Source organism: Notechis scutatus, chromosome 2 (assembly GCF_049901735.1).
Source record: "Notechis scutatus isolate UNSWTSFEM ecotype Mainland chromosome 2, rNotScu1.2, whole genome shotgun sequence".
Taxonomy (NCBI): domain Eukaryota; kingdom Metazoa; phylum Chordata; class Lepidosauria; order Squamata; family Elapidae; genus Notechis; species Notechis scutatus.
Genome location: NC_142010.1, coordinates 5593778 through 5616334, shown reverse-complemented (window position 1 = coordinate 5616334; position 22557 = coordinate 5593778). Strand labels below are relative to the sequence as shown.

At 42.0% G+C, this 22557-nt stretch overlaps 3 protein-coding genes and 1 long non-coding RNA gene across 11 annotated transcripts in view; 1 reads left to right on the top strand and 3 right to left on the bottom strand.

Annotated features, from left to right (window-relative positions):
• The window catches only part of LOC113428901 (uncharacterized), a 32131-nt gene extending 25533 nt beyond the window's left edge, over positions 1–6598 (bottom strand). Inside the window, exons 1-2 of one of the 2 annotated variants that reach the window (XM_087953131.1) lie at positions 5023–6598; positions 4727–4965 (exon numbers count right to left, since the gene is read on the bottom strand). In XM_087953131.1, coding sequence (XP_087809257.1) covers positions 4727–4965; positions 5023–6397 — 1614 coding nt within the window. In that variant the 5' untranslated portion in view covers positions 6398–6598. Of the gene's footprint in view, positions 1–4674 lie in introns of both variants that reach the window. The other variant, XM_087953130.1, reaches the window with a different exon arrangement.
• The window catches only part of LOC113432409 (uncharacterized), a 70355-nt gene extending 59932 nt beyond the window's left edge, over positions 1–10423 (bottom strand). For 2 of the 3 annotated variants that reach the window (XR_015747047.1, XM_087953054.1), the window contains exon 1: positions 6598–6719. The gene's annotated coding sequence lies outside the window, so the exon portion shown is untranslated. Of the gene's footprint in view, positions 1–6597; positions 6720–10346 lie in introns of those variants that run through there. The other variant, XM_087953056.1, reaches the window with a different exon arrangement.
• LOC148131644 (uncharacterized) lies at positions 3477–4489 on the top strand. Its single transcript, XR_015747111.1, has 2 exons — positions 3477–3549; positions 4355–4489. It is a non-coding gene; the product is annotated as an uncharacterized LOC148131644 (long non-coding RNA).
• Positions 10424–14210: 3787 nt separating the features above from the next.
• LOC113429641 (uncharacterized) lies at positions 14211–22449 on the bottom strand. 5 transcript variants are annotated; one of them, XR_015747078.1, is made up of 4 exons: positions 22175–22199; positions 20171–20279; positions 16303–16412; positions 15166–15301 (listed from the first exon to the last, which is right to left on the bottom strand). XR_015747078.1 is itself a non-coding variant. In XM_087953259.1 (3 exons), exons 1-3 carry the CDS (start codon positions 22239–22241, stop codon positions 14292–14294), a joined length of 1188 nt encoding a protein of 395 aa, XP_087809385.1. In that variant the 5' UTR covers positions 22242–22449; the 3' UTR covers positions 14211–14291. The 5 variants fall into 5 exon arrangements, 4 of the variants coding, with proteins under 4 accessions (XP_087809385.1, XP_087809388.1, XP_087809386.1 ...); XM_087953259.1 differs by lacking the exon at positions 16303–16412 and having other exon boundaries at positions 14211–15301; positions 20171–20281; positions 22175–22449; XM_087953262.1 differs by lacking the exons at positions 16303–16412; positions 22175–22199 and adding an exon at positions 22248–22447 and having other exon boundaries at positions 14211–15301.
• Positions 22450–22557: the final 108 nt, after the last annotated feature.

Below are 22557 nucleotides of genomic sequence, written 5' to 3'. Positions count from 1 at the left end.
CTCCAAGCCATGAGGTCCTGTCCACCATTAAATCATCTTTCCAAATAGCCTCCATGTTTCCAGTGTCTTTTTCCCCACTTGGAACTGAAACCAGAAGGATATTTCTTCCAAGAGTGATTTACTGGAAGCCAGCATAGAAAGTTAGAAAAAGATCTTTCCAAACAAACCTTGATCCCCTTTTTTTATTTAAGCAATTAAATTACCAGATCAGAAAAATGGTGTGCAGATAGTATACTTGGATTTCGGCAAGCCATTGGATAAATCTTTATGGAAAATGAATGGTGTAAAAATGAAGGCGGAGAGACTCAGAGCAATTCAGTGCTTGTAGTCAGACATGGAAGTTGAAAAAAAAATCAAAAATTGGAAAGAATAGAACAATTCTTTATTAGCCAAGTGTGCTTTAGAGGAAATGGTCTCTGGTGCATACACTTTCAATATACATAAAAAGTGATAGTCACAGATTATATCATAAGGCAATCATAAGTCATAAGATACAACAATAATTGATCACATAATATACTGTAAGTCCCCAAAAGTTTCCCTAGAGCCACTGAGATGCCAAAGAGAGTGAGACTCGAGACGAAGCTTGCAAAGTAACAGCTTTTTTATTCTTTGGCCAAAGCAAAAAGTCTGGGTGAATACTGTATCGAAAACATACCGACAAAATGCATGTAAGGAATAGCCACACCCGGCAAGAGTGGCTCAGAGTGTTATATACATTTTATGCCAACAGAAACAAAGTTTATCCAGTCAGAGACAAAGGTTCATTATTCAATGTGGGCAATGTCTTGCCCATGCCCTCCCCTTCCTTATCCATGGAGCGTTCTTTGTCCATCTGATGTTATCTTACAGAGTATCCCCCTTGTGTTCATGCTCCTAGGCAGCCCCCCACCCCCCCCCCCCCCCCCCCGGTTATCTATGGAGCAGGATGTTCCTGGGAATTGTCTCCAAGGATGTGCCTAGTTCTGAGGCAAATTGCAGAAGTGAGAAACCAGATAGAAAAGGATACAATTCTTTTACAAAATGGATTCCTAACAAATTATTCCTAACCATAGCAAAATAGTGCAAGCAACTTCTTTTAACAGAAGCAAAGAGCAAAGGTTAGATTGATTCATATCAATATGTCCTTTCAGTATTGATAGGAGAAGGTAGTAGGAAAGATGTGAAGGATAAGAAGATGACGAGGATAATAGCAGTACAGTCTACCGTATGGATTTGGGCAGAAGACAGTGGTGTGGGAGTTGGGTGTTTAGCAGAGCGATGGCACAGGGGAAGAAACTATCTTTGTGTTTAGTTGTTTTGGCAGGCAATGCCCTGAGGGGAGATGTTGAAATGAAATAACCAGAAGAAAGATTGGCTAGATAGATTTCTAAACTGAAACACTCTACGTGCCATTTTATTCCAACAGTTCAACCCTGTTTGGAGCCCAACTGTTCAGGTATTTAATTTAAAAGCTGGAACAGTAAAGTGCACAGTGGACCAGAACATACAATGGTTATTGGTTAGTTGGAGAATGGGTTTTCCTATGAAATATGAAAAAAGATAAAAGAATTCCAGGTGAGTGGTGCGGTAGAGCTCTCACCTCACAATCAGGAGGTTGTGAGTTCGATCCTAGGTAGAGGCAGACATTTCTCTCTGGGCACAATGAAAATATATCTGCTGAACTCTGCATTGGTGACAGGAAGGGCATCCGGCCAGTAAACACTCAGCTCCATTAAGTTGCCCTGACTCCACCTCTCAAAGGATACATTACAGGGTCATTAAACAACAAAGAAGAATATAAAAGAATTCCATGTCAATTGACAGATTTGGGAGCTCTAATAACTGCAAACCCTGCATTTTGGGGAACAGAGACTGGAATCTGCCCAATAGCCAGGTTGGTTGGTGTGAGGGAATTATGCAGCCGGTGTCCAAATTAAGACAGAGACACTGACTGTAGTTTTATATAAATCTATTTATTATCTTATATTTAGAGCAAATAAGTTAGGCACATCACTACATTCTGAGGTAAATCTCAGAACAGCATACAGAGCACACAGAAGAAAAAGGCGGGGAAAATGGGGAACGCCCCTTTACACCAGCAACCAATCATAAAGTAGATTGCCTCATGCAGGAAGCCACATTCTCACTTTGGAAAGCCAGATAGATGTATTTTACTTCCATGACTTGAAGGAGGAACATTATGCAAAATTGAGAACCAAGATGGTATGATTTGAGAAGCACATTATTTGACTTACACTAAGAAGATTCAATTCTGAACTGCGGGTCTGGAATGAGCAAGTAGGATTTACCTTTCTCTCTCTTTTGCAAAAGGGTTAGTGAGGAATGAATAAAAGAAGTACGATGTATGACTCAAATTGTTCTAGAAAATAAACTATACAAAGTTCAAGGAATCTGGAAAATGAACAAATGCAAAATAAATCAAGTTCAAGGTGAGAAAACCCTGGAGAACAAAAATTATACTGTAGTGGAACACTCAGAAAACATTATTTAGACTTTTCTTTGAATAAGACATTTCTAGAAATATGTAAAATAACAGTAATTAAAAAGCATCTACATCTGTATATTATTTATATTTTACATGAAATGAAGGCATTAAAATTATTTATTTTCAAACACCCAAAGAATACTTAATGTGCACCCGTCTATCTGCATCCTAAGTATATTCACATTTATTTACTTATTAAATATGTATGTCACCCAAATCACTGTCCCAAGTCATTAAGTTTATGAATTAACCATAGCAAACAGTTCAGGCTGAGGGGCAATTAAAGCCTATCATGACAAAATTAATGGTTCTCATAAAATAATGTATCTTTAGAAACATTACTGAAGAATGTTAGTATCCAGGCAGGGGCAAGGCAATTATTCTTATTACAGGTAGTCCTCAACATACAACCACAATTGAGCCCAAAATTTGAGTTCATAAGCAAGATATTTGTTAAGTGAGTTTTGTCCCATTTTATGACCTTTCTTGCCACATTGTTAAATTAGTTGTTAAGTTAGTAACACAGTTGTTAAGTGAATCTGGCTTCCCCATTGATTTGGCTTTTCAGGTCACAAAAGGGGATCCCATGACCCCAGGACATTGTAACCATCAGTTGCCAAGCATCTGAATGTTGATGCTGCCGTGGTCCTAAGTATGAAAAAGGGTCATAAGTCACTTTTTTCAGTGACGTCTTATCTTTGAATAGTCACTACATGAATGGTTGTAAGTCAAGGGCTACCAGTATCTTGGAATGGTTACTGTCTTTGCAATACTACATTCGAACCACTGTGCCCCCAGGACTCCTATCTTTCTGTACTATATCAAATTGGATACAATAAGAATGGTTCTGATGCCTCAGGAATATTCTTATTATACAGTTATATTTAGTTTCTTACAATGCTTTCAGAAAACTCTTGTTGAAATCCTAATTCTCATTTACAGATTCATTGATTTGGCAAAGAAAAAACCCTGTGTCTAGAGCATTTCACTTCTGGTTGAGTCTCTCGTGTCTAAATAAATTTGGCTCTTTGGCTGAAAATAATCCAGCAAACTGAAAATAAGTAATGTATATCCTTGTGAATTCTTGAAAGTTTTCTTTTTTTAAAAAAAAAAAAACAAGTTTTATTAATTCTTCAAAACATACAATACATACATACACAAAAACACAAAACATAAAAGCATAAAAATCTCTTTTCTGAAAGTTGCTTAGTCCTGGGTTATAACTCTTGGTACAGACACAAATTCAAATTCATATTCCTTTTATATACCATTTCATATCTTATTAACATTTTCAATTTTCTATATAACTGCTCCTCTCTTTTAAATTTTCTCAATTTTATTTTATTTATCTCCTCTCAATTCAAATCGTAATATTTATTATTCTTTGTCTGTTCTATTTCCAGCCATCCATTTATTTTTCTTCTTTAAAAAGAAGAAAAAACTTCTCCTGTACACTATATGGAGTATGATGCCTTTATCTCTCTCCCTATATTTATAATACTTAATATAAAACACATAACTTACATTGGGATTCTGTCTGGTACATTCTAAAATTATACTATGTTATCAAAAATGATACAAATCTATTCATTAGTATTGATATTCATTTATATCTTGAGCGTTTAATACATTACTTTTCAATTAAATCACATACTTTTATGGGAGCCCTATTTTCCATAATTATTCCCCACATCACATATTATATATTATTATTATTTCATTACAATATTCCTTCTTCTACTTCAAATCTCTCATTTCACAAAAAATTTTGCTAATATACCATATTCTGATCATTAATATTAACAATCATTTATATCTTAAACATTTTATCCATTTCAATTAAATATCATGCCTTTGTGGGAACAGTTATGCTTTATCCTTGTGAACTCTTGAAAATTTTCTAAGATCCCATTAAGCTTTCCTTCCAATCAGAAAACTGATGGCCTTTCTCCTGTAGTAAAGTTGTGACTGAAACACTGACCACAGTTTGGGCATCTGAATGGCTTCTTATCTGTGTGTAAATTGACATGATTTATTAGATTAGACCTACTTGTGAAAGCTTTCTGACAATTGGGACATTCAAAGGGCTCCTCTATTATTCCACCAGGTGGGAATGCCAACTAAACTTTTCCCACAATCCAAGTCATATCCTGTGTGAATCCTCTGGTGTCTCACCAGGTCAGAATTCCAACTGAAAGCTTTCCCACAATTTGGACACTCATAGGGTTTATTTCCCATGTGAGTCCTCTGGTGTATCACCAGGTTGCCATTCTGACTAAAACTTTTCCCACAATCGGAACACTTATATGGTTTCTCTCCTGTATGAGTCCTCTGGTGTCTCTCCAGGTTGGAATTCTGATTGAAACATTTCCCACAAACTGAACCCTCATATGGTTTCTCCCCTGTATGGGTCCTCTGGTGTATGAGCAGATTGGAATTCTGCTGGAAACTTTTCCCACAATCCGGACACTCATATGGTTTGTCGCCTGTGTGAGTCCTCTGTTGTTGCACATGGTTGGAATTCCAACTGAAATGTTTCTCTCCTGTGTGAGTCCTCATGTGCGTCACAAGGGCAGAATTATTATTGAAACTTTTCCCACAATCTGGACACTCATATGGTTTCTCCCCAGTGTGAGTCCTCTGGTGTTGCACAAGGTGAGAGTTCTGACTGAAACTTTTCCCACAATCTGGACACTCATATGGTTTCTCGCCTGTGTGAGTCCTCTGGTGTTGCACAAGGCTGGATTTATTAGTGAAACTTTTCCCACAATCCGAACACTCATATGGTTTCTCCCCAGTGTGAGTCCTCTGGTGTATCACCAGACAAGATTTCTGACGGAAACTTTCCCCACACTCTGAACACTCATATGGTTTCTGTCCTGTGTGAATCCTCTGGTGTATGACCAGATTGGAATTCTGCAGGAAACTTTTCCCACAGTATAGACACTCATATGGATTCTCCCCAGTGTGAGTCCTCTGGTGTATCACCAGGCGAAAGTTCTGACTGAAACATTTCCCACAATCCGAACACTCATATGGTTTCTCGCCCGTGTGAGTCCTCTGGTGTATCACCAGATTAGAGTTCTGACTGAAACTTTTCCCACAGTATAGACATTCATATGGTTTCTCTCCTGTGTGAGTCCTCTGGTGTTGCACAAGGCTGGAATTATTATTGAAACTTTTCCCACAATCCGAACACTCATACGGTTTCTCCCCAGTGTGAGTCCTCTGGTGTATCACCAGGTTAGAGTTCTGAATGAAACTTTCCCCACAATCTGGACACTCATATGGTTTCTCTCCTGTGTGAATCCTCTGGTGTATGACCAGATTGTAATTCTGCTGGAAACTTTTCCCACAATCTGGACACTCATATGGTTTCTCTCCTGTGTGAGTCCTCTGGTGTTTCACAAGGTTAGAATAATTATTGAAACTTTTCCCACAATCTGGACACTCATACGGTTTCTCCCCAGTGTGAGTTCTCTGGTGCGTAACCAAGTAGGCACTACGACTAAAGCTTTTCCCACAATCTGGACACTCATATGGTTTCTCTCCTGTGTGAGTTCTCTGGTGTATCATCAGGGAAGAGTTCCGACTGAAACTTTTCCCACAATCTGGACACTCATATGGTTTCTCTCCTGTGTGAGTCCTCCGGTGTATCATCAGGGAAGAGTTCCGACTGAAACTTTTCCCACACTCTGGACACTCAAATGGTTTCTCTCCAGTGTGTGTCCGCTTGTGTATCACCAGCATGGCATGCTTACTAAACTTTTTGGCACACTGTGGGCACTCATAGGGCTTTTCTCCATTATGGGTTCTTTTATGCTCAAGAAGTTGGGAAGTGTAGCAAAAAACTTCACCATATTCGGGGCATTTGTATGGTTTTTCACCAGTGTGGATCCTCTGATCCATAATCAGCTCTGATTTTTAATCTGTGCTTTTCTGACAATATGAATATCTGTGGAGCTTTTCCGCCACTGATAGTCTTAGATTCTTGATTCTTTCTTCTTGGATGGTTCAAGCTGTTTGTTTCCTCACAGGGTCTGGAATGAGTATTTCCACCCCACAGATTTCTAGATATTTCCTCTTTTTCTGATCTGGAAATGTTCCACCTTTATTTTTTGATATAATGTTTCCTTGAATTCCATACACAATGCTTGTTTATTAGCTCAAAACTCTTGTCCTATTTTTTTCCCCTTGTCTCTTCCTGGCTGGGGAAGGGGAAGAGTTTTGTAATTATCTGGAGGAAAGGGAAAAGACGTTGTTTCCCAGATGTACTGGATTCGTTTTCCTTTTTAAAGCTGCTTCTGATTCTCTGCTGTCCAGAAGGTTTTTTTTTGGCATTTCCTTTGTCTGTAAGATTCACAAAAAAGAGATACTTTAATTACTCTTTATAATATTGTTGCAAGATGTGAAAATAAAAGAAAAAAAGCATACATAACAATGAAAAAGCAAACATGTCAAAATGCTAGATTAATCACTGCCATTCATTACGACACATAAAAGACTAACTTCATATATTCACACAATCATGGAATTCTATTGTTGACCTGTGCAAATCACAGATGGTTAGCACTGCAAAATTTTATAATCAGATAGATACCTAGAAATACTAAGGATAGGAACACAGATACACATATATTCACAAAAAATACAGAAACACACCCCACAATCTGTGTGTACCATATGTATGTATCAGTGGTGGGATTCAAATAATTTAACAGGTTCTGTGGGCGTGGCTAGGTAGGCATGGCTAGGTGGTCATGTGACTGGGTGGATGTGTATGTGGTCATGTGTCTGGGTGGGCATGGCCAACTCAATGTCACCCACGTCAAGGAGTGCCTCGCCTGGCCCCAGGCTTTGGTTGCAAGAACTTCCAGCAGCCTTCCTGGCCACATACTTCCTTGTCCCGCTGCCCCATGTGAGGCGGGAGGCCTAAGAGAAACTCGTTGAAATCACACATAGTTAGCACTGCAAATTTTTATAATCAGATAGATACCTAGAAATACTAAGGATAGGAACACAGATACACATATATTAACAAAAAATACAGAAACACACCCCACAATCTGTGTGTACCACATGTATGTATCAGTGGTGAGATTACAATAATTTAACAGGTTCTGTGGACATGGCTAGGTGGGCATGTGACTGGGCAACTCAATGTCACTCACATCAAGGAGTGCCTGGCCCGTCCCCTCGCAGCCATTCCTTGTCACACCCAGCCTCAACGCATCTATAGTTCTGTAAAAATGTTGTTCACTTTTTTTGGAGTTTATTATCTACATACTATAAATGTACTTTCTTGGACCACTGAAAGGAAGAAATGGCTCACATGCTTTCCCCAAGAGTGTGATAGGTAACAGGCTTTTAAGGGGTTGCTATAAAGAAGGGGTGGGAGGCAATGTATTTTCCAAAGAAGCAGAAGGCAAACAAGAAGCAAGGGATGAGAACTGAACAAAGAGAGAAGCAACGTAAAACTAAGGAGGAACTTCCTGACAGTGAGAACAATTAACCAGTAGAACTGTTTGTCCCCAGAAGTTCTGGGTGCTTGATCACTGGCAGTTTTTAAGAAAAGACTGGGCAGCCATTTCCCTGAAATGGTATAGGGTTCCCACTCCCCCCAAGGTCCCTTCTAAGTGTTATTCTGACACCTTTCCCAGGCCCTCTACTCAGAATTTGGCACCCATAGTTTTCCTGCCTCAGCAGGGGGTTGGACTAGAAGACCTCCGAAGTCCCTTTCAAGTCTGTTATTCTGTTATTCTTGAGCTAAATAGCTAAGACCCTCATTGGGACCCTTTCTCTTTTGCTCCCTCTGGACTAAAGCAAAAGAGAAGCAAAGCATGGCTTGGACAAACTGATCCATCCTGAGGGTGAGCTGCAGGTCAGCGGCAGTGGCAGCAGAAGGAAGAAAGCGAGCTCCAGAGCAGCAGCGGTGGCAGTGCTCCGGGAGGGCAGGCCAATGTACCAGGACTGCACATGCACACCTCAGTGGAGAAGCAGTCTCGGCCCCAGCACAGCGTCTCCCCCACCTGCTAGCCGGGCTGGCCTGGAAGCAGCGCATCCCATCACGGGCTGGATGTGGGACTCGAGGCGGAAGGGAAGGCAAGTGGGTGGCATCGCCCAGAGGCCGCTGTGTCCCACTGAGGTGGCTCTTTGGCCGAGCACAGGGGCCAGTGTCCCTCCCCTGCTGACAGCCTTACCTTCTAGATCTTCTACACACCACCGCTGACCTGAATACATGCCCTTCAGATCCCAACAGGCCACCCAACCAAGCAGAAGAAACAGATGAACTTTTTGCTAATCAATTAACAATTGTATGTAGGAAACATACCACAGTAGTAATGGGAGACTTTAACTACCCTGATATCAACTGGGAGACAAATTCAGCAGCAGGTGGGGGATCAAACAGATTCCTAACCAACTTAGATGACTACTTTGTCATCCAAAAGGTAGAGGAGGGTACTAGAGAAAAAACTATACTGGACCAAGTTCATATTAATAAAAAGAAGTGATAGAAGGAATTGAAGTTGCTTGAACCTTGGGTGAAAGTTATCATGCCATATAATCCAACCTGTGTCTTAAACTAGAAGAGTTGATTTTAACAAACTCAGAGAGACCATAAGCAAAATTTCATGGATAAAAATCCTGAAGGGGAAAATGGGAAACACTGAAAAATATGATCATAAAAGCCCAGTCCAACACAATACCACTAAAAAAGAAAAACAAGAAATCCAAGAAAAAATCAGAATGATATCATAAAGACCTCTCTGGTAAACAAAGACAAAAGGATGAGATCACAGACTTGCAACAAAAGACAATAAAAAAAGTTTCTTTCAACATATAAAGAACAAAAAAAAGTCAAGGAAACAGTTGGTTCACTAAAGAGTGAAGATAGCATGGAAGTAAAAGGCAGGAGAGAGAAAGCAGAGTAGTATTCTTTGCATCAGTCTTCACACAAAAGGAAACTATTGCCCAACCTACCAAAAATATAACTGTAAAAGACAGACTAGAAATAAAAATTAAAATAAGTAAGAAAATGATACTAATACCTGTCTGACCTTGATAAATATAAATCACCTGATGGGTTACAGCCCAGAGTTCTGAAAAAGCTGGTAGATGTCATCTCAGAACCATTGTATCATATCTTTAAAAAATCTCGGAGCACTGGGGAACTATCAGAGGTTCGGAAAAGAGCTGATGTGGTTCCCATCTTCAAAAAAGAAATAAAAACAGACCCACAAAACTACAGACCAATCAGCCTAACATCAATATCTGGAAAGATACTGGGAAAAAATAATTTTAAAAAAACCTGTGACTAAGTGACTAAATTAGCAGACCAGCGACAAAGTAGACCACAACCTACTTCTTGCTCAGCTAGAAAAATGTGGGATAGACAACATCCCCACCAGATGAATGTGTAGCTGGCTGACAAACAGTACTGTGCAAGTAATTCTTAATGGTACCAGATCCACATGGAGGGGACTAAGCAGTGGGGAACCACAAGGTTCTGCCTTAGGCCCAGGACTCTTCAGGATCTTCCTAAAGGAAGGAGAACTCCTCAAAGTTGCAGATGACACTCAGCTGGCAGGAAGAGCCAACACCCCGCAAGACAAGCTCAGGATCCAAAAAGATCTTGACAGACTTGAACAATGGGCTCCATCCAACACAATGAAATTTAATGAAAAGTTTTACATCTGGGCAGAAAAAAAACAAAGATACAAGTACAGATTAGCTGAAAAACAGTAACTGTGAGAGGGGCCTTGGAGTCTCAGTGGACATGAACCAGCAACTACAAGGTGGAGCGAACCGAACAGGCCGACTTGCTCCCGGCCTCTCCTCCGACCTGCCCTCCGCTCACCTTCCAGCTGCCGCTTCTTCGACTCAGGAAAAAGTGCAACAGGCACCGCGATCCTCCATTGGGAAGCCGGAAGACGACGTTTCTCAATGCTTCTCCTTTCCATAGTCGCTCTAGAAATCCGCGACTCTATGGTCTCAATTCCTTTCGGTTCAGCTACAGGCGCCGGCTACAGTATTGACGATTATCCAGGCGCGCTTATTGCCTAACCATAGAGCGCCATCTAGCCAACAATGGCTAGATCGTCCGAGCTCTAGCTTCATAATATTAGCTGGGTGCTTGGTGGCTTGTAAAAGTTGAGCCCCTAAATGATTAACAGCCTGCCATCTTCATCTTATTAATAGAAAAATACGGGACAAAACTTGGAAGTGTCTCCCACGTTGTTTCCAATGACATTTAAATAGGAGATACTATCGTCCTCTCTGTATTACTATTATGATCTCTCGAGCTGCCTTCCCAATTCCCAGAGTACTAAGATTTCAGCCTTGAGAATTCCCAGGCTGCTTGGGCAAAACATTTGGAGGTCACTAGTTTGCAGGCTGGATTCCTGTATTTTAGCAGGGTTTGGCTGTCACTGGAGATCAAAAACTCTCTACATCCTAAAAAATGTATTACTGATTCACTTGAGAGCCAGTTGTGGCTGTTCCTGGATCTGCAGACCTTGGCTATGATCAATCATGCCTTAGTTGCCTGCATGCATATCTGATGACTTCAATAAATTCTGCATGAGCCGCCATTTGAAGAGTATCCAAAGTTTTAACTGGTAGAAAATGCAATAGCTGGATAGCTTATATGTGTTTCTGGAGCAGCACATGTCACACCTCTGCTCCCTGAGCTGCCTTGGTTGCCAGTTTGCTTGTGGCTCCAGCTGTACAGGTTTTGCCTGTTTTGCCTTTGGAAGCCCTTCCTGGTGTGGGACTGAGCCTTTCCCTGCTTATTTCAGCCTACTTGATGAGAGCTGGCAAAGAAGACATGCGGCAGGCACCATCATCTGGGGAGCTGCATTTGCTGGATGCAGGAGCTATGGCTTCTCTGTTGTGGCCCCCACTCTGTGGAATATCCTTTCCCCTGAAATGAGATTAGTTCCACCCCTTTTGATCTTCTGGGTGGCTCTCAAGACCTGTCTAGGTCCTCAGGCCTGGACCTCTGAGGCAATCTGAGATATGCTCAAATGATTCAATTGCTGAGGTGGCCATTTGCATATTGCCTAGGGGATTGTATAGCTGTTTTTATATTACTTATTTCTTAATTTTAATATAGATTTTTACATTTTTATATGTCATTTATATGCTTGTGATTTTTAATCTGAATTGTTATATACTGCCTACCATTACTTTTGGTAAAGTGAGGGATGGAGAGGATATACACATTTCATTTCTGTATAAAAAAATCTAAAGGATGACTTTAGAGTGGCTAAACTGAAGTAGAACTAATAAAGATGGTATAAAAATAAATAAGGATTGGAAAGCTGGCACCCAATGGTTGCTGAACATATTTTGGCCATTTCTCTTTACTGTTGTGCCACTTTCCTGGCAAAATAAAATTCCCACAACTATATTACAAATATAATACAGGAAGTCCTTTTTCACCATCCACAACGGGGAATCAATCAGGAAGCAATACAGCTATAAGGCAAAATCTTACGGTGCCACACCAACTTGTTACCTCAGTTGAAGGTCTCATGTCCCTGTCGGAATCTGAATCAGAGGGGGGAGCCAAACAGCTGACAGTGAGTGGGAGTGTGGCTCCATTGGCTGTGGAAGAAAGTGTGGAAGGGCAAAGTCCGGCTGGGCAGAGCAGGGGAGACATAGAGCAAGGGAGACATAGAGCAAGGGAGAGGGAATTCAGAGGAAGGCCCAGGCCCACCCCCTCTTCATCCTAGGGCATGCAGGGAGGAACGGAGAAGGGAGCAACATGAGTTGCGTGGCTTATGGGGGAGGAAAAGGCCCTGATTCCCTTCATTAGCTGCAGCTGGGAACACAGTGTATAAAAGAGGAAGCTGTGCACAGCAAGTTGTTGGGACCAAACATGAATTTATCTTGCATTGTCATGGCTTATCTATGTTCCTGGCATCTTCCCAACTGTGTGTGTTTTGCTGTACTTTCAAGTCTGAAATTCCTTCTCCTGCCCTGTCAAGCTAATTACTTCAGCTTAGTTTGTTTGGATTTTTAGTTACAGTTCATATGTACCTTGTTTTGGACTGAATTTTCTACAGTTAAAGGCTGTTCCTGGGAGAGTTTTTCTCCAGCCGAAGGTAACCTGGACATTGGGGGCAAAATTGGAGATAATAAAGGGACTCTTATTGCTTATGTGACTGTGTTGCCTTTGTGCCACGCCCCGGGTCATCACAGAAGGTATGTTTGTTAAGCGAATCACCACCAGATGTTAAGCCCATGATTGCAATTCCCTGCTTACTTTTCCACTGATTCTGCTTGTCGTAAGCAGGCTGTGAAAACTAGAAAATTGGTATCATGTAACAACGGGATGCTCTAACTGTCACAAGTATGAGCAATGGCTAGAAGTCTCCTCATTCAGCAGCCTTAACTGCAAACGGTTGTTGAAAGAGGGGTCATTTAGCAAGGACTAACTCTGGACTTTTGTTACTCATTTCTTGTATTTCAATGGCTTCTGATCAAAACAGGCTTTGTTTGCATTCACTTCATGTCATGTTCACAGCACATTCTATCATCCCAGCAATCTTGCTGTTTTTCAGCAGCTCAGTGGCTCCAAATGCACGCTCCATATTTTGTTCACTTCATGTGATGAACAAAAATACTGAAGCAGTGTCCTTTCTGCCCTGAAAGGGGGTTAAACTAGATCAGGGGTCTCCAAACCTTAAGACACCCAGAATTCCTCAGTCACCCATGCTGGGGAATCGTGGGAGTTGGAAGTCCACAAGTCTTTAGGTTACCAAGTTTGGAGACCCCTGGATTGGATGATTCGGAGATCGCTCACAGCTCTCCAATTGATTATGTTGTATTTCCTCCTCAAAAGTTTCTGTTGCATTTCAGCTTTGGCTGAAACCAGAACAAACTTATCACTTGTTCCTTCTGTGTATAGCAATAGCAATAGCACTTAGATTTATATACAACCCATATGATTGGCCAACCGTGGGGAAAAAAAAAAAAAGGCAAAAAAACCAAAAAAAAACAAAAAAAAAAAAAAAAAAAAAAAAAAAAAAAAAAAAAAAAAAAAAAAAAAAAAAAAAAAAAAAAAAAAAAAAAAAAAAAAAAAAAAAAAAAAAAAAAAAAAAAAAAAAAAAAAACAAAAAAAAAAAAAAACAAAACACATACTGATTTACAGCACACTCTGGGTAGATTATAATGTCAGCATATTGCTCCCAACAGTCTAGGTCATTTTACCAACCATGGAAGGATGGACGGCTGAGTCAACCTTGAGCCTGTCAGGATCAAATTCCAGACTGTGGGCAGAGTTAGCCTGCAATACTGCATTCTAACCATTGTGCCACCAGGACTCCTATCTTTCTGTAATATATCAAATAAGAATAGTTTTGATGCCTTAGAAACATTTTTATTCTGCATAGTTATTTTTAAATTCTTACTTTACTTTCAGACAGCACATGTTGAAATCCTAATTCTCACTTACTGATTCATTGATTTTTGCAAGCAAATCCTCTTGGCACGGAGCATTTCTTCTGGTTGAGTCTCCTGTTTAATAAAGTTGTCTCTTTAAGAAATTGAATAAGAGGTTTTGGTATGTTGTATGGAAATGGTTTAAAACAGAATTATAATTTATCTGACTTGTTAAATTGACAATGAAAAAAGGTTTAAACATGTAATGAATAATGACAATTTGTGTGTTTTAAAAATTAATAAAACTTGTTTTAAAAAAAAAAAAAAAAATAAAGTTGTCTCTTTAGCGAAAGTAACTCAGCAATCTGGAAACAAACGATCGTGGTGAACACTTGGAAATTCCCCAGAGGAATTATCAAGCTTTTCTTGCAATCAAAAGGCTGATAGCCTTTTCTCCTGTATGTGTCCTCTTGTGTTTAATAAGAGTAGAACTGTGGCTGAAATACTGGCTACAGTTTGGGCATCTGAACGGCTTCTCGCCCGTGTGTAAACTGACATGACTTATTAGATTCGAGCTAGTTGTGAAACCTTTCCCACAATCGGGACACTCGTATGGTTTCTCTCCTGTGTGAGTCCTCTGGTGTATCACCAGGTTGGAATTCCGACTGAAACTTTTCCCACACTGCAAACATTTGTGGGGTTTCTCTCCCGTGTGCAACTTCACATGGCTTGTAAGATTTGAACTAGTATTGAAGCTTTTCCCGCATTCCGGACATTCAAATGGTTTCTCTCCCGTGTGAGTCCTCTTATGAATCATGAGGGTGGTGTGCTTGCTAAAGCTTTTGCCGCACCGAGAGCACTGATAGGGTTTCTCTCCGGTGTGGGTCCTTTTATGGATAAAAAGGTTGGAGCTGCAGCGAAAGACCTTCCCACACTGGGAGCATTCGTACGGCTTTTCTCCCATGTGGGTCCTTCGGTGAACTGCCAGGGAGCTGTTTCGACCAAAGCTTTTGCCACACTCGGAGCACCTGTATGGTTTTTCTCCAGTGTGGATCCTCTCGTGCATAATCAGCTGCGATCTGCAGCTTGTGTTTTTCCCACAATAGGAGCATCTGTGGGCCTTCAGCACCACGGGCTTTCTTGGATTCTCAAGGAGATCGAAGATCTGCTTAATCCCCTGCTGAATGGCATTTTCATCCAAACCACTGTCTCTTTCCTCCCAAAATGGGGATTGCTTTCCTACCAGGCCTAGATCGCAGTCCAAATTAGTTTTGCCTCTCTGCCGATGTCCAGGTGTCTCTTCCTCGTCATGAAATCGAAAACAATTAATTTCAGCTTTCTCCTGTAAAGCTTCATGGAGTTCCAAATGGCCCAAACTCTTCAACTCAACACTGCCTCCCAGGGTTGCCTTCCCTTGTCCGATACCTGATTTGCAGGGGGCAAAAAAAAAGTGTCATGATTTTTTAAAAAAAAGAAAACAAGGCAAGTTTCCTTTTCTCTGTTTGATCACAACTGCTTTTACTATACTACCTGTCAACTAAAAACACTTCTTTGATCTTTTTAGTTGCCAGCAGAAAGGGAGTAGGGGAAAGTAGTGCATTCTTCAAATGCTTCAGATAATTCCTAGGCAGCCGAAGCTGTTGGCACGCAAGATTATTACTGGAGAGCATGATTGATGACTCTTGGCTATGGATGTGTTCCATTGGAGAATATACATCCAGGGGGTGGGGGGAAGACCAGGGCCAAGGATGAAATGAAAAATGTGTCTTAGAGTCAGCTGCACCCAGGTAACGCCTAATAAATCATTTTTTTTTTACTCTGAGAGATGCAGCTAGAAAATTATGATTTGAATGGGGGTGGATTTGTTGGAGCCCCGACACTACCATTATAATCGACTGAGATGCTTAATTCATATTTCCCACAACTGTGTACAGGAAGTCCTTGACTTACGACCACATTTGAGCCCAGCATTTCTGCGGTTAAGTGAGGCATTTGTTAAGTGAGTCTGGCTCCATTTTTACAACCTTTCTGGCCACAGTTGTTAAGTGAATCACTGTAGGTGTTAACTTAGGCGCATGGCTGTTAAACGGAACCTGGCTTCCCCATTGACTTTGCTTGTCAGAAGGTCGCAAAAGGAGATCCCATGACCCCGGGGACACTGCAACGGTCATAAATATGAACCAGCTGCAAAGCATCTGAATTTTGATCACGTGACCATGGGGATGCTACAAAGGTCATAACTGGAGAAAATGGCCACTTTTGTCAGTGCTGTTGTAACTTTCAAGGGTCACTAAGTGAACTGCTGTAAGTCAAGGACTACCTGTAATTGATCTTTTTTTAACTGTGGGAGAAAACATTGCCTAAACCTAAAATAAAGTAAAAGAGAGCACTCATATAAGTAAAGTAAAGGTTCCCCTCACCCATACGTGCTAGTTGTTTCCGGCTCTAGAGGGTGGTGCTCATCTCCATTACAAAGCCATAGAGCCAGCGCTGTCCGAAGACGTCTCCGTGGTCATGTGGCCGGCATGACTAAACGCTGAAGGCAGATGGAACGTTGTTACCTTCCCACCAAAGGTGGTCCCTATTTTTCTACTTGCATTTTTACATGCTTTCAAACTGCTAGGTTGGCAGAAGCTGAGATAAGTAATGGGAGCTCACTCCATTACGCGGTGCTAGGGATTCGAACCGCCAAACTGCCGACACTTCTGATCGACAAGCTCAGCGTCTTAGCCACTGAGCCACCACGTCCCATTAATCAAGAACTACTCATACAGGTAGTTCTTGATTAATGACCACACATGCTCTGGCTATTCAAAATTACAATGGTGATGAACAAGGGGACTTAGACTAATTTTATGGTCACTTTGAATATACACTAGTCGGCATACATTAAAATGAAATTTTGTTGCATCCAACTCTCAAAGGGTCTCCACTTCCATATACACTACATAAACATGACAAAATAAATAAATAAATACAAAATCATGCATATACCCAAGTATATTATATTACACAGAGAAACAACACAGTCTAATTTGGATGTATACATGTACCTGGTGAGAAAAATGAATCTTGCGAGTTTTCCAGACGAATGGCATAGGGAACAAAGCTGTTACAGAATCGGGCAGTCCTGCTAGAAATATTCTGACACCTCCTTCCAGAGGGGAGCATCAGAAACAGACCATGAAGAGGGTGTGTGGGGTCTCTGCCAATGCTTTGAGCTCTAAGCACATAGCGCTTATAAGCAGTATCCTGAATAATGGGAAGTGAGCTTCCTATAATCTTCTCGGCTGTCCTTAACACTCTCTGTATGGACTTTCTATCTGAGGCCCTGCTGCCTCAGATAGAAAGTCCATAATAACTGATCAGTTACTACGGAACGTAATAACTGATCCTTGAAGTCCTGGCTGTCCCAGCAAGCCTGGGGTCACATGATCTCAGTCCAGGCACTTGTCAACCAGTTCACAAATATTGCAGAGTCTAGTAGTCATGTGATCATCATTTGGGACCTTCCCTGCCGGTTTCCCACAAGCAAAGTCAATGACGAAGCAGCAAGGCAGGTTGCAGATTGGTCCTGTAACTCAGTGGCCCCCAACCTTTTTTGTACCACGGACCGGTACAAAATGTACAAAATGATCCACGGACCGGTACCAGCATCAGCATGCACGACCAAGGCAAGGCGAGCCGAGCGACCGGCCAGCCAGCAGTCCCCCGCTTCTCCCCGCCACCTTCAACTCCTCCTTTGTACCTTCTCACAGTCGATGGGCTTTTCGGGCTCTTTCTTAATCTCCTCCTGAGTAACGCGAGACTCCACCGCCATCGGGACGGCTCTTCGTTCGAAGCCACACACCCCCTTCAACGAAACTAAGGCGCGAGGATTCCTTCAGCACCCAAACGCCGCTTTCCAACCGACGACCGACAAGCTCACCCGGAAGCACTTTCTCAAGCGCTGTCAAAACAAGATGGCGGCGCCCAAGCAAAATAGGCGGCCCGGTACAAAATGATCCACGGACCGGTATCGGTCCGGGGCCCGGTGGTTAGGGACCACTGCTGTAACTCACTGCCATCCCCAACTCTTCTCCTACAGACCAGCTACAAAGGACAACATCCCAGATAACTCGTGTTTCACAATGTATGCGTGCCTGCAGCCCCCATCCTTCCACCTGCCTACAGTCCATAATGCATGCCTACCCACCCACCCAGCCACGTTGTAGTGGTGCCACTGCAGGCCTGGTGAAAGGAGAAAATAGAATGCTTGTTTTCTGTTACGCGTAAAATTGAGGCAAGTTACAAATTAATTAAGAATTACAGGCAGTCCTCAACTTACAACAATTCATTTAGTTAAAAAAAACAATGACTACCAACCTGCCTTCCATTGAGGACCTGTATACTGCATGAGTCAAAAAGAGGGCTGTGAAAATATCTACAGAACCCTCACATCCTGGACATAAACTGTTTCAACTCCTACCCTCAAAATGACGCTATAGAGCAGGGGTCCCCAACCGCCGGTCCGCGGACCGATACCGGTCCGCGGAACAACTCTTACCGGGCCGCTGGTTGCTGGGTGCCGCCATCTTTTTGGTAAAAGTGCTTCCGGTGAGCTTTTCGTGTAGAAAGCTCACCGGAAGCACTTTTCACAAAAAGATGGGCGCTTAGCGCTCGTGAGCTTTTCCGGGTAGAAAGCCATTTCTACCCGAAAAGCTCACCGGAGCGCTGCGCCGCCATCTTTTGACGAAAAAGTGCTTCCGGTGAGGTCACCGGAAGCACTTTTTCAAAAAAAGGCGGCGCCCAGTTGATGCCGGTACCGGGCCGCGGCGCCCAGCTGATGCCGGTACCGGGCCGCGGCGTCGAAAAGGTTGGGGATCCCTGCTATAGAGCACTGCACACCAGAACAAACAGACACAAGAGTTTTTTCCCGAATGCCATCACTCTGCTAAACAAATAATTCCCTCAACGCTATCCAACTCTTTACAAAGTCTGCACTACTATTACTATTAATTTTCTCATCACTCCTTATCACCCATCCCCTCCCACTTGTGACTGTATGACTGTAACTTTGTTGCTTGTATCCTTACGATTTATATTGACTGTTTCCTAGTATGATTTGATTGCTTATTGTACCCTATGACTATCATTAAGTGTTGTACCTTATGATTCTTGACTCTTGATAATGTATCTTTTCTTTTATGTACACTGAGAGCATTTGCACCAATCCCACTTGGCCAATAAAGAATTCTGTTCTGTTCTGTTCTGTTCTGTTCTATTCTATTCTATTCTATTCTATTCTATTCTAGACTGTTCAAAGTTACAACAGCAAGGAAAACAGTGGCCCCTTTTCACACTTAGGACCGTTGCCGCATCCTTGTAGTCATGGGATCAAAATTCAGACACTTGGCAACTGGTTCAAATTGGTAACGCAGTGTCCTAGGGTCATGTGATCCACTTGTTGGAAGAAATATCCTTCTGGGTTCGGGTCCAAGTGGGGGAAAAGACACTGGAAACATGGAGGCTGTTTGGAAAGATGGTTTAATGGTGGACAGGACCTCACGGCTTGGAGCTCCAAAGTGAAAAAAACGATCACATGCTTCAAGGTGTTGGTTGAAGGGAAAGAAGGGCCAAGATGCTGAGAGACCCTTAGTTATATACCCTCTGTTGGGCCTCCCCTTAGTGTTTCCTGTTTTGTATAAGAAATGTATCCCATTGGCTGTTAGATTCCCGGGGCGGGTCTTAGCTAACTTTGTAGGCTTTGTCTGGACCACATGGCTTCACCTGAGTGCTGGCTGATGCAATCTTCCCAGGCCAGGTGGTAAGATGGGTAGAGGGCTTTGTTATGTAGAATACTCTGGCCCAGGCCTTAACAAAGGTGGGAGTGAGCTTCTGTTTCTGAGGTGAGTTTCTGTTTCTGAGTTTCTACTTCTCTCTTTAGGGAAAATATTCTGCCTTTTTAGTATATCCTAAAATATTTCATTTTCCTAGGAGAGGGGCGGGTGCTAACTTCCTACACCCTTTTGCGAACTTCTGACTAGCAAAGTCAATGGGGAAGCCAGATTCATCGATGAAACATTTTTACTAAATTAAATTGCAATGATTCGCTTAACAACAGCGGCTAGAAAAGTCATAAAATGGGGCAACATTCACTTAACAAAATGTTTCAGAAACATACATTTTTGGTCGTAAGTCGAGGATTACCTGTGTAATGTGTTAAAAACCTCACTGGGTTTGTTTACCTCCATCCCTTCCTGCAGCTATTCTAATCTGACCTTAATATAACACGAGAAATCCAGGAAGACTTACCAGAAAAGGTGGTTTTTCTGTTTCTTTCTTGATGAGGTTTGTCAGGTGGCTGCATCTGCTTTGATTCTCCTGCATCTATTTCCAGGTTGGAGAAAAGTACCTGGACTTGCTATAAAAATAAACACGAAATACACATAGCTATAATTATATCAAGTCCCCAGCTCAAATCAGCTGTCTGCAAGGAATATAAATCCTTCCATTCCCCACCATCCTGTCAGAACTGAAGAAGCTTCTTGGATGAGAAGTGAAACGTCTTCAAAAGAAAAAACAAGAAAGTCCAGTTGCTTCCTTTAAAAAAAAAAAAAAAAGCACCTTTGGGTAAACCGAGGTAGAACCTAAGGCCAGGTGTGGCCATCATCTGCTCTTGCAACCTGGCAAATGAGCGCCCCTGGAAGATATTTTAAGCGGAGAAAGCAAAAACAAGAGAGGTGGAAAACTGTACGTATGGGAGAGCAAGTCTGACGTTCATGGAGAGAGAGGGACCTGCTGATACAAGGCAAACCAGGGATCCAGCCACTCCTGCGAACTTCAAGGGCGAGGCCGATGGCAAGGTTTCCCTTCCATTTTGCAGCACACACACCCAAATCCAACCTGCCTTCCCACTCCAATCCCCTTCCCCGATTTCAATCTCACGTCCGTCGAGCTCTAGCCCAGAGGTCTCCAAACTTGGCAACTTCGCTTGTATACTTACGATTTATATTGTCTGTTTCCTAGTATGATTTGCTTATTGTACTCTATGACGATCATTAAGTGTCATCATAACTTATGATTCTCGACTCTTGATGAATGTATCTTTTCTTTTATGTATACTGAGAGTATTTACACCAAGACAAATTCCTTGTGTGTCCAATCACACTTGACCAATAAAGTATTCTATCATTCTATCTATCATTCTATCTATCGGTCTTCCTTTTTCTTTCATCTATCTGTCTGTCTGTCTTCCTTTTCTTTCTCTTTCTATTATCTGTCTATCTATCTATCTATCTATCTATCTATCTATCTATCTATCTATCTATCTATCTATCTATCTATCTATCTATCTATCTTAAGACTTGTAGACTTCAACTCCCAGAATTCTGGGAGTTGAAGTCCACAAATCTTAAAGTTGCCAAGTATGGGGACCCCTGCTTTAGCCGCTCTATGCACTCACAAACCTCTTGTTCTGTAGACTTAAAATAACTTTATTGTCACGCTGAACATGTCCTAATCGGCATACATTATAATGAAATTTTGTTGCATACAGCTCTCAAAGGATCTCCCCTTCTAATATACACTACATAAACATGACAGGATGGGTGGATGGATGGATGTACCCACATATATTATATGAATGAATGGATGGTTGGATGGATGATGCATGTACCCACATATATTATATTGTGGAAAGGGAACTTCACGAGGACAGTGGTGACACCCAAGCAGGAAAAGCCCGAGGGGAACATCAGGCCAGCCATAGAACAAACTTGCATAGGAAAAGAAATTTAATAAAAAGTATTGAAAGGAGCCCCCTAGACAAAAGCCAAGTAATTAAGAAAGCTAGGGAAACAAGAAAAAGAAAACCCTTACAGGCCCAATCAACAAAACAAACAAACAAAAGACACAGAAAAAATTACATAGGAAACAGACAGGAGATTGCCAGGAAACAAATAGAAAAACCCATTATAAAGGTAAAAGAGATTAAGAAAGAACCGATAAGGCAATCAAGCTGCCCCGCAGAGTTATTTTCCACACCTCGCTTAAGTATGCCTTCCGGCGAAAATTAAACTCTGACAGGATTTTAATATCTAAACATTAAACACTAAACGAACATTCACACACAAAGGGAGAAAAAAGGTATAAAGAACAGGAATTCACAATTCAAAGTTAGCTAGCTAGCCCCAGGAACGCAGATTTCTTGCTGTCTCTTTTTCTGGGGAAAAAAAAAAAAAAAAAGACTTGGCTTTCAAGCAGTTGTCTGAATCCTTACACTGGAGTGTATACATGTATCCAACGAGAGAAACGAACCTTGCGAGCGTTGCGAGGTAAGAGATGCTATAAATGGCAAAGGTGCTACCAGGCGCCTTTCCTGCATCTTCACCTGGATTCACCGGTGGGGGGAAATTCCGTCTTTGACCATCCGAGGGGCTTCCCTCGACTTCCCTGCACGGCGCAGGGACCAAGGGAAGTGCATGCGCTCTGAGTTAGAGGGGTGACCCCGAGATCATCGCTCCTTCCCTGCCTTTTGCATCCGACGCCCTCCCAGCCTCCGCGGCTGCGAAGCTTCCCCCTCGCCCCCCCCGCCCCCTCTCTTTGTCGGAAGAAGAGCAGCAGACACAGAACCTCCCGGCAGGCCGGAAGAGGAAAATTTCCCCTTTCGTTCAGGGCCACTCTAGGCGGCGCGTATCTAT

Excerpts from the sequence above, each read along its gene's own strand:
- LOC113429641 (XM_087953259.1), bottom strand. The coding sequence starts at position 22,241 with ATGCAGGAAAGGCGCCTGGTAGCACCTTTGCCATTTATAGCATCTCTT. Across the intron at positions 20,282-22,174 it reads TACCTCGCAACGCTCGCAAG|AGCAAGTCCAGGTACTTTTC; the intron begins GTTCGTTTCTCT and ends GTTTATTTTTAT. Across the intron at positions 15,302-20,170 it reads CAGAAAAACCACCTTTTCTG|GTATCGGACAAGGGAAGGCA; the intron begins GTAAGTCTTCCT and ends CCTGCAAATCAG.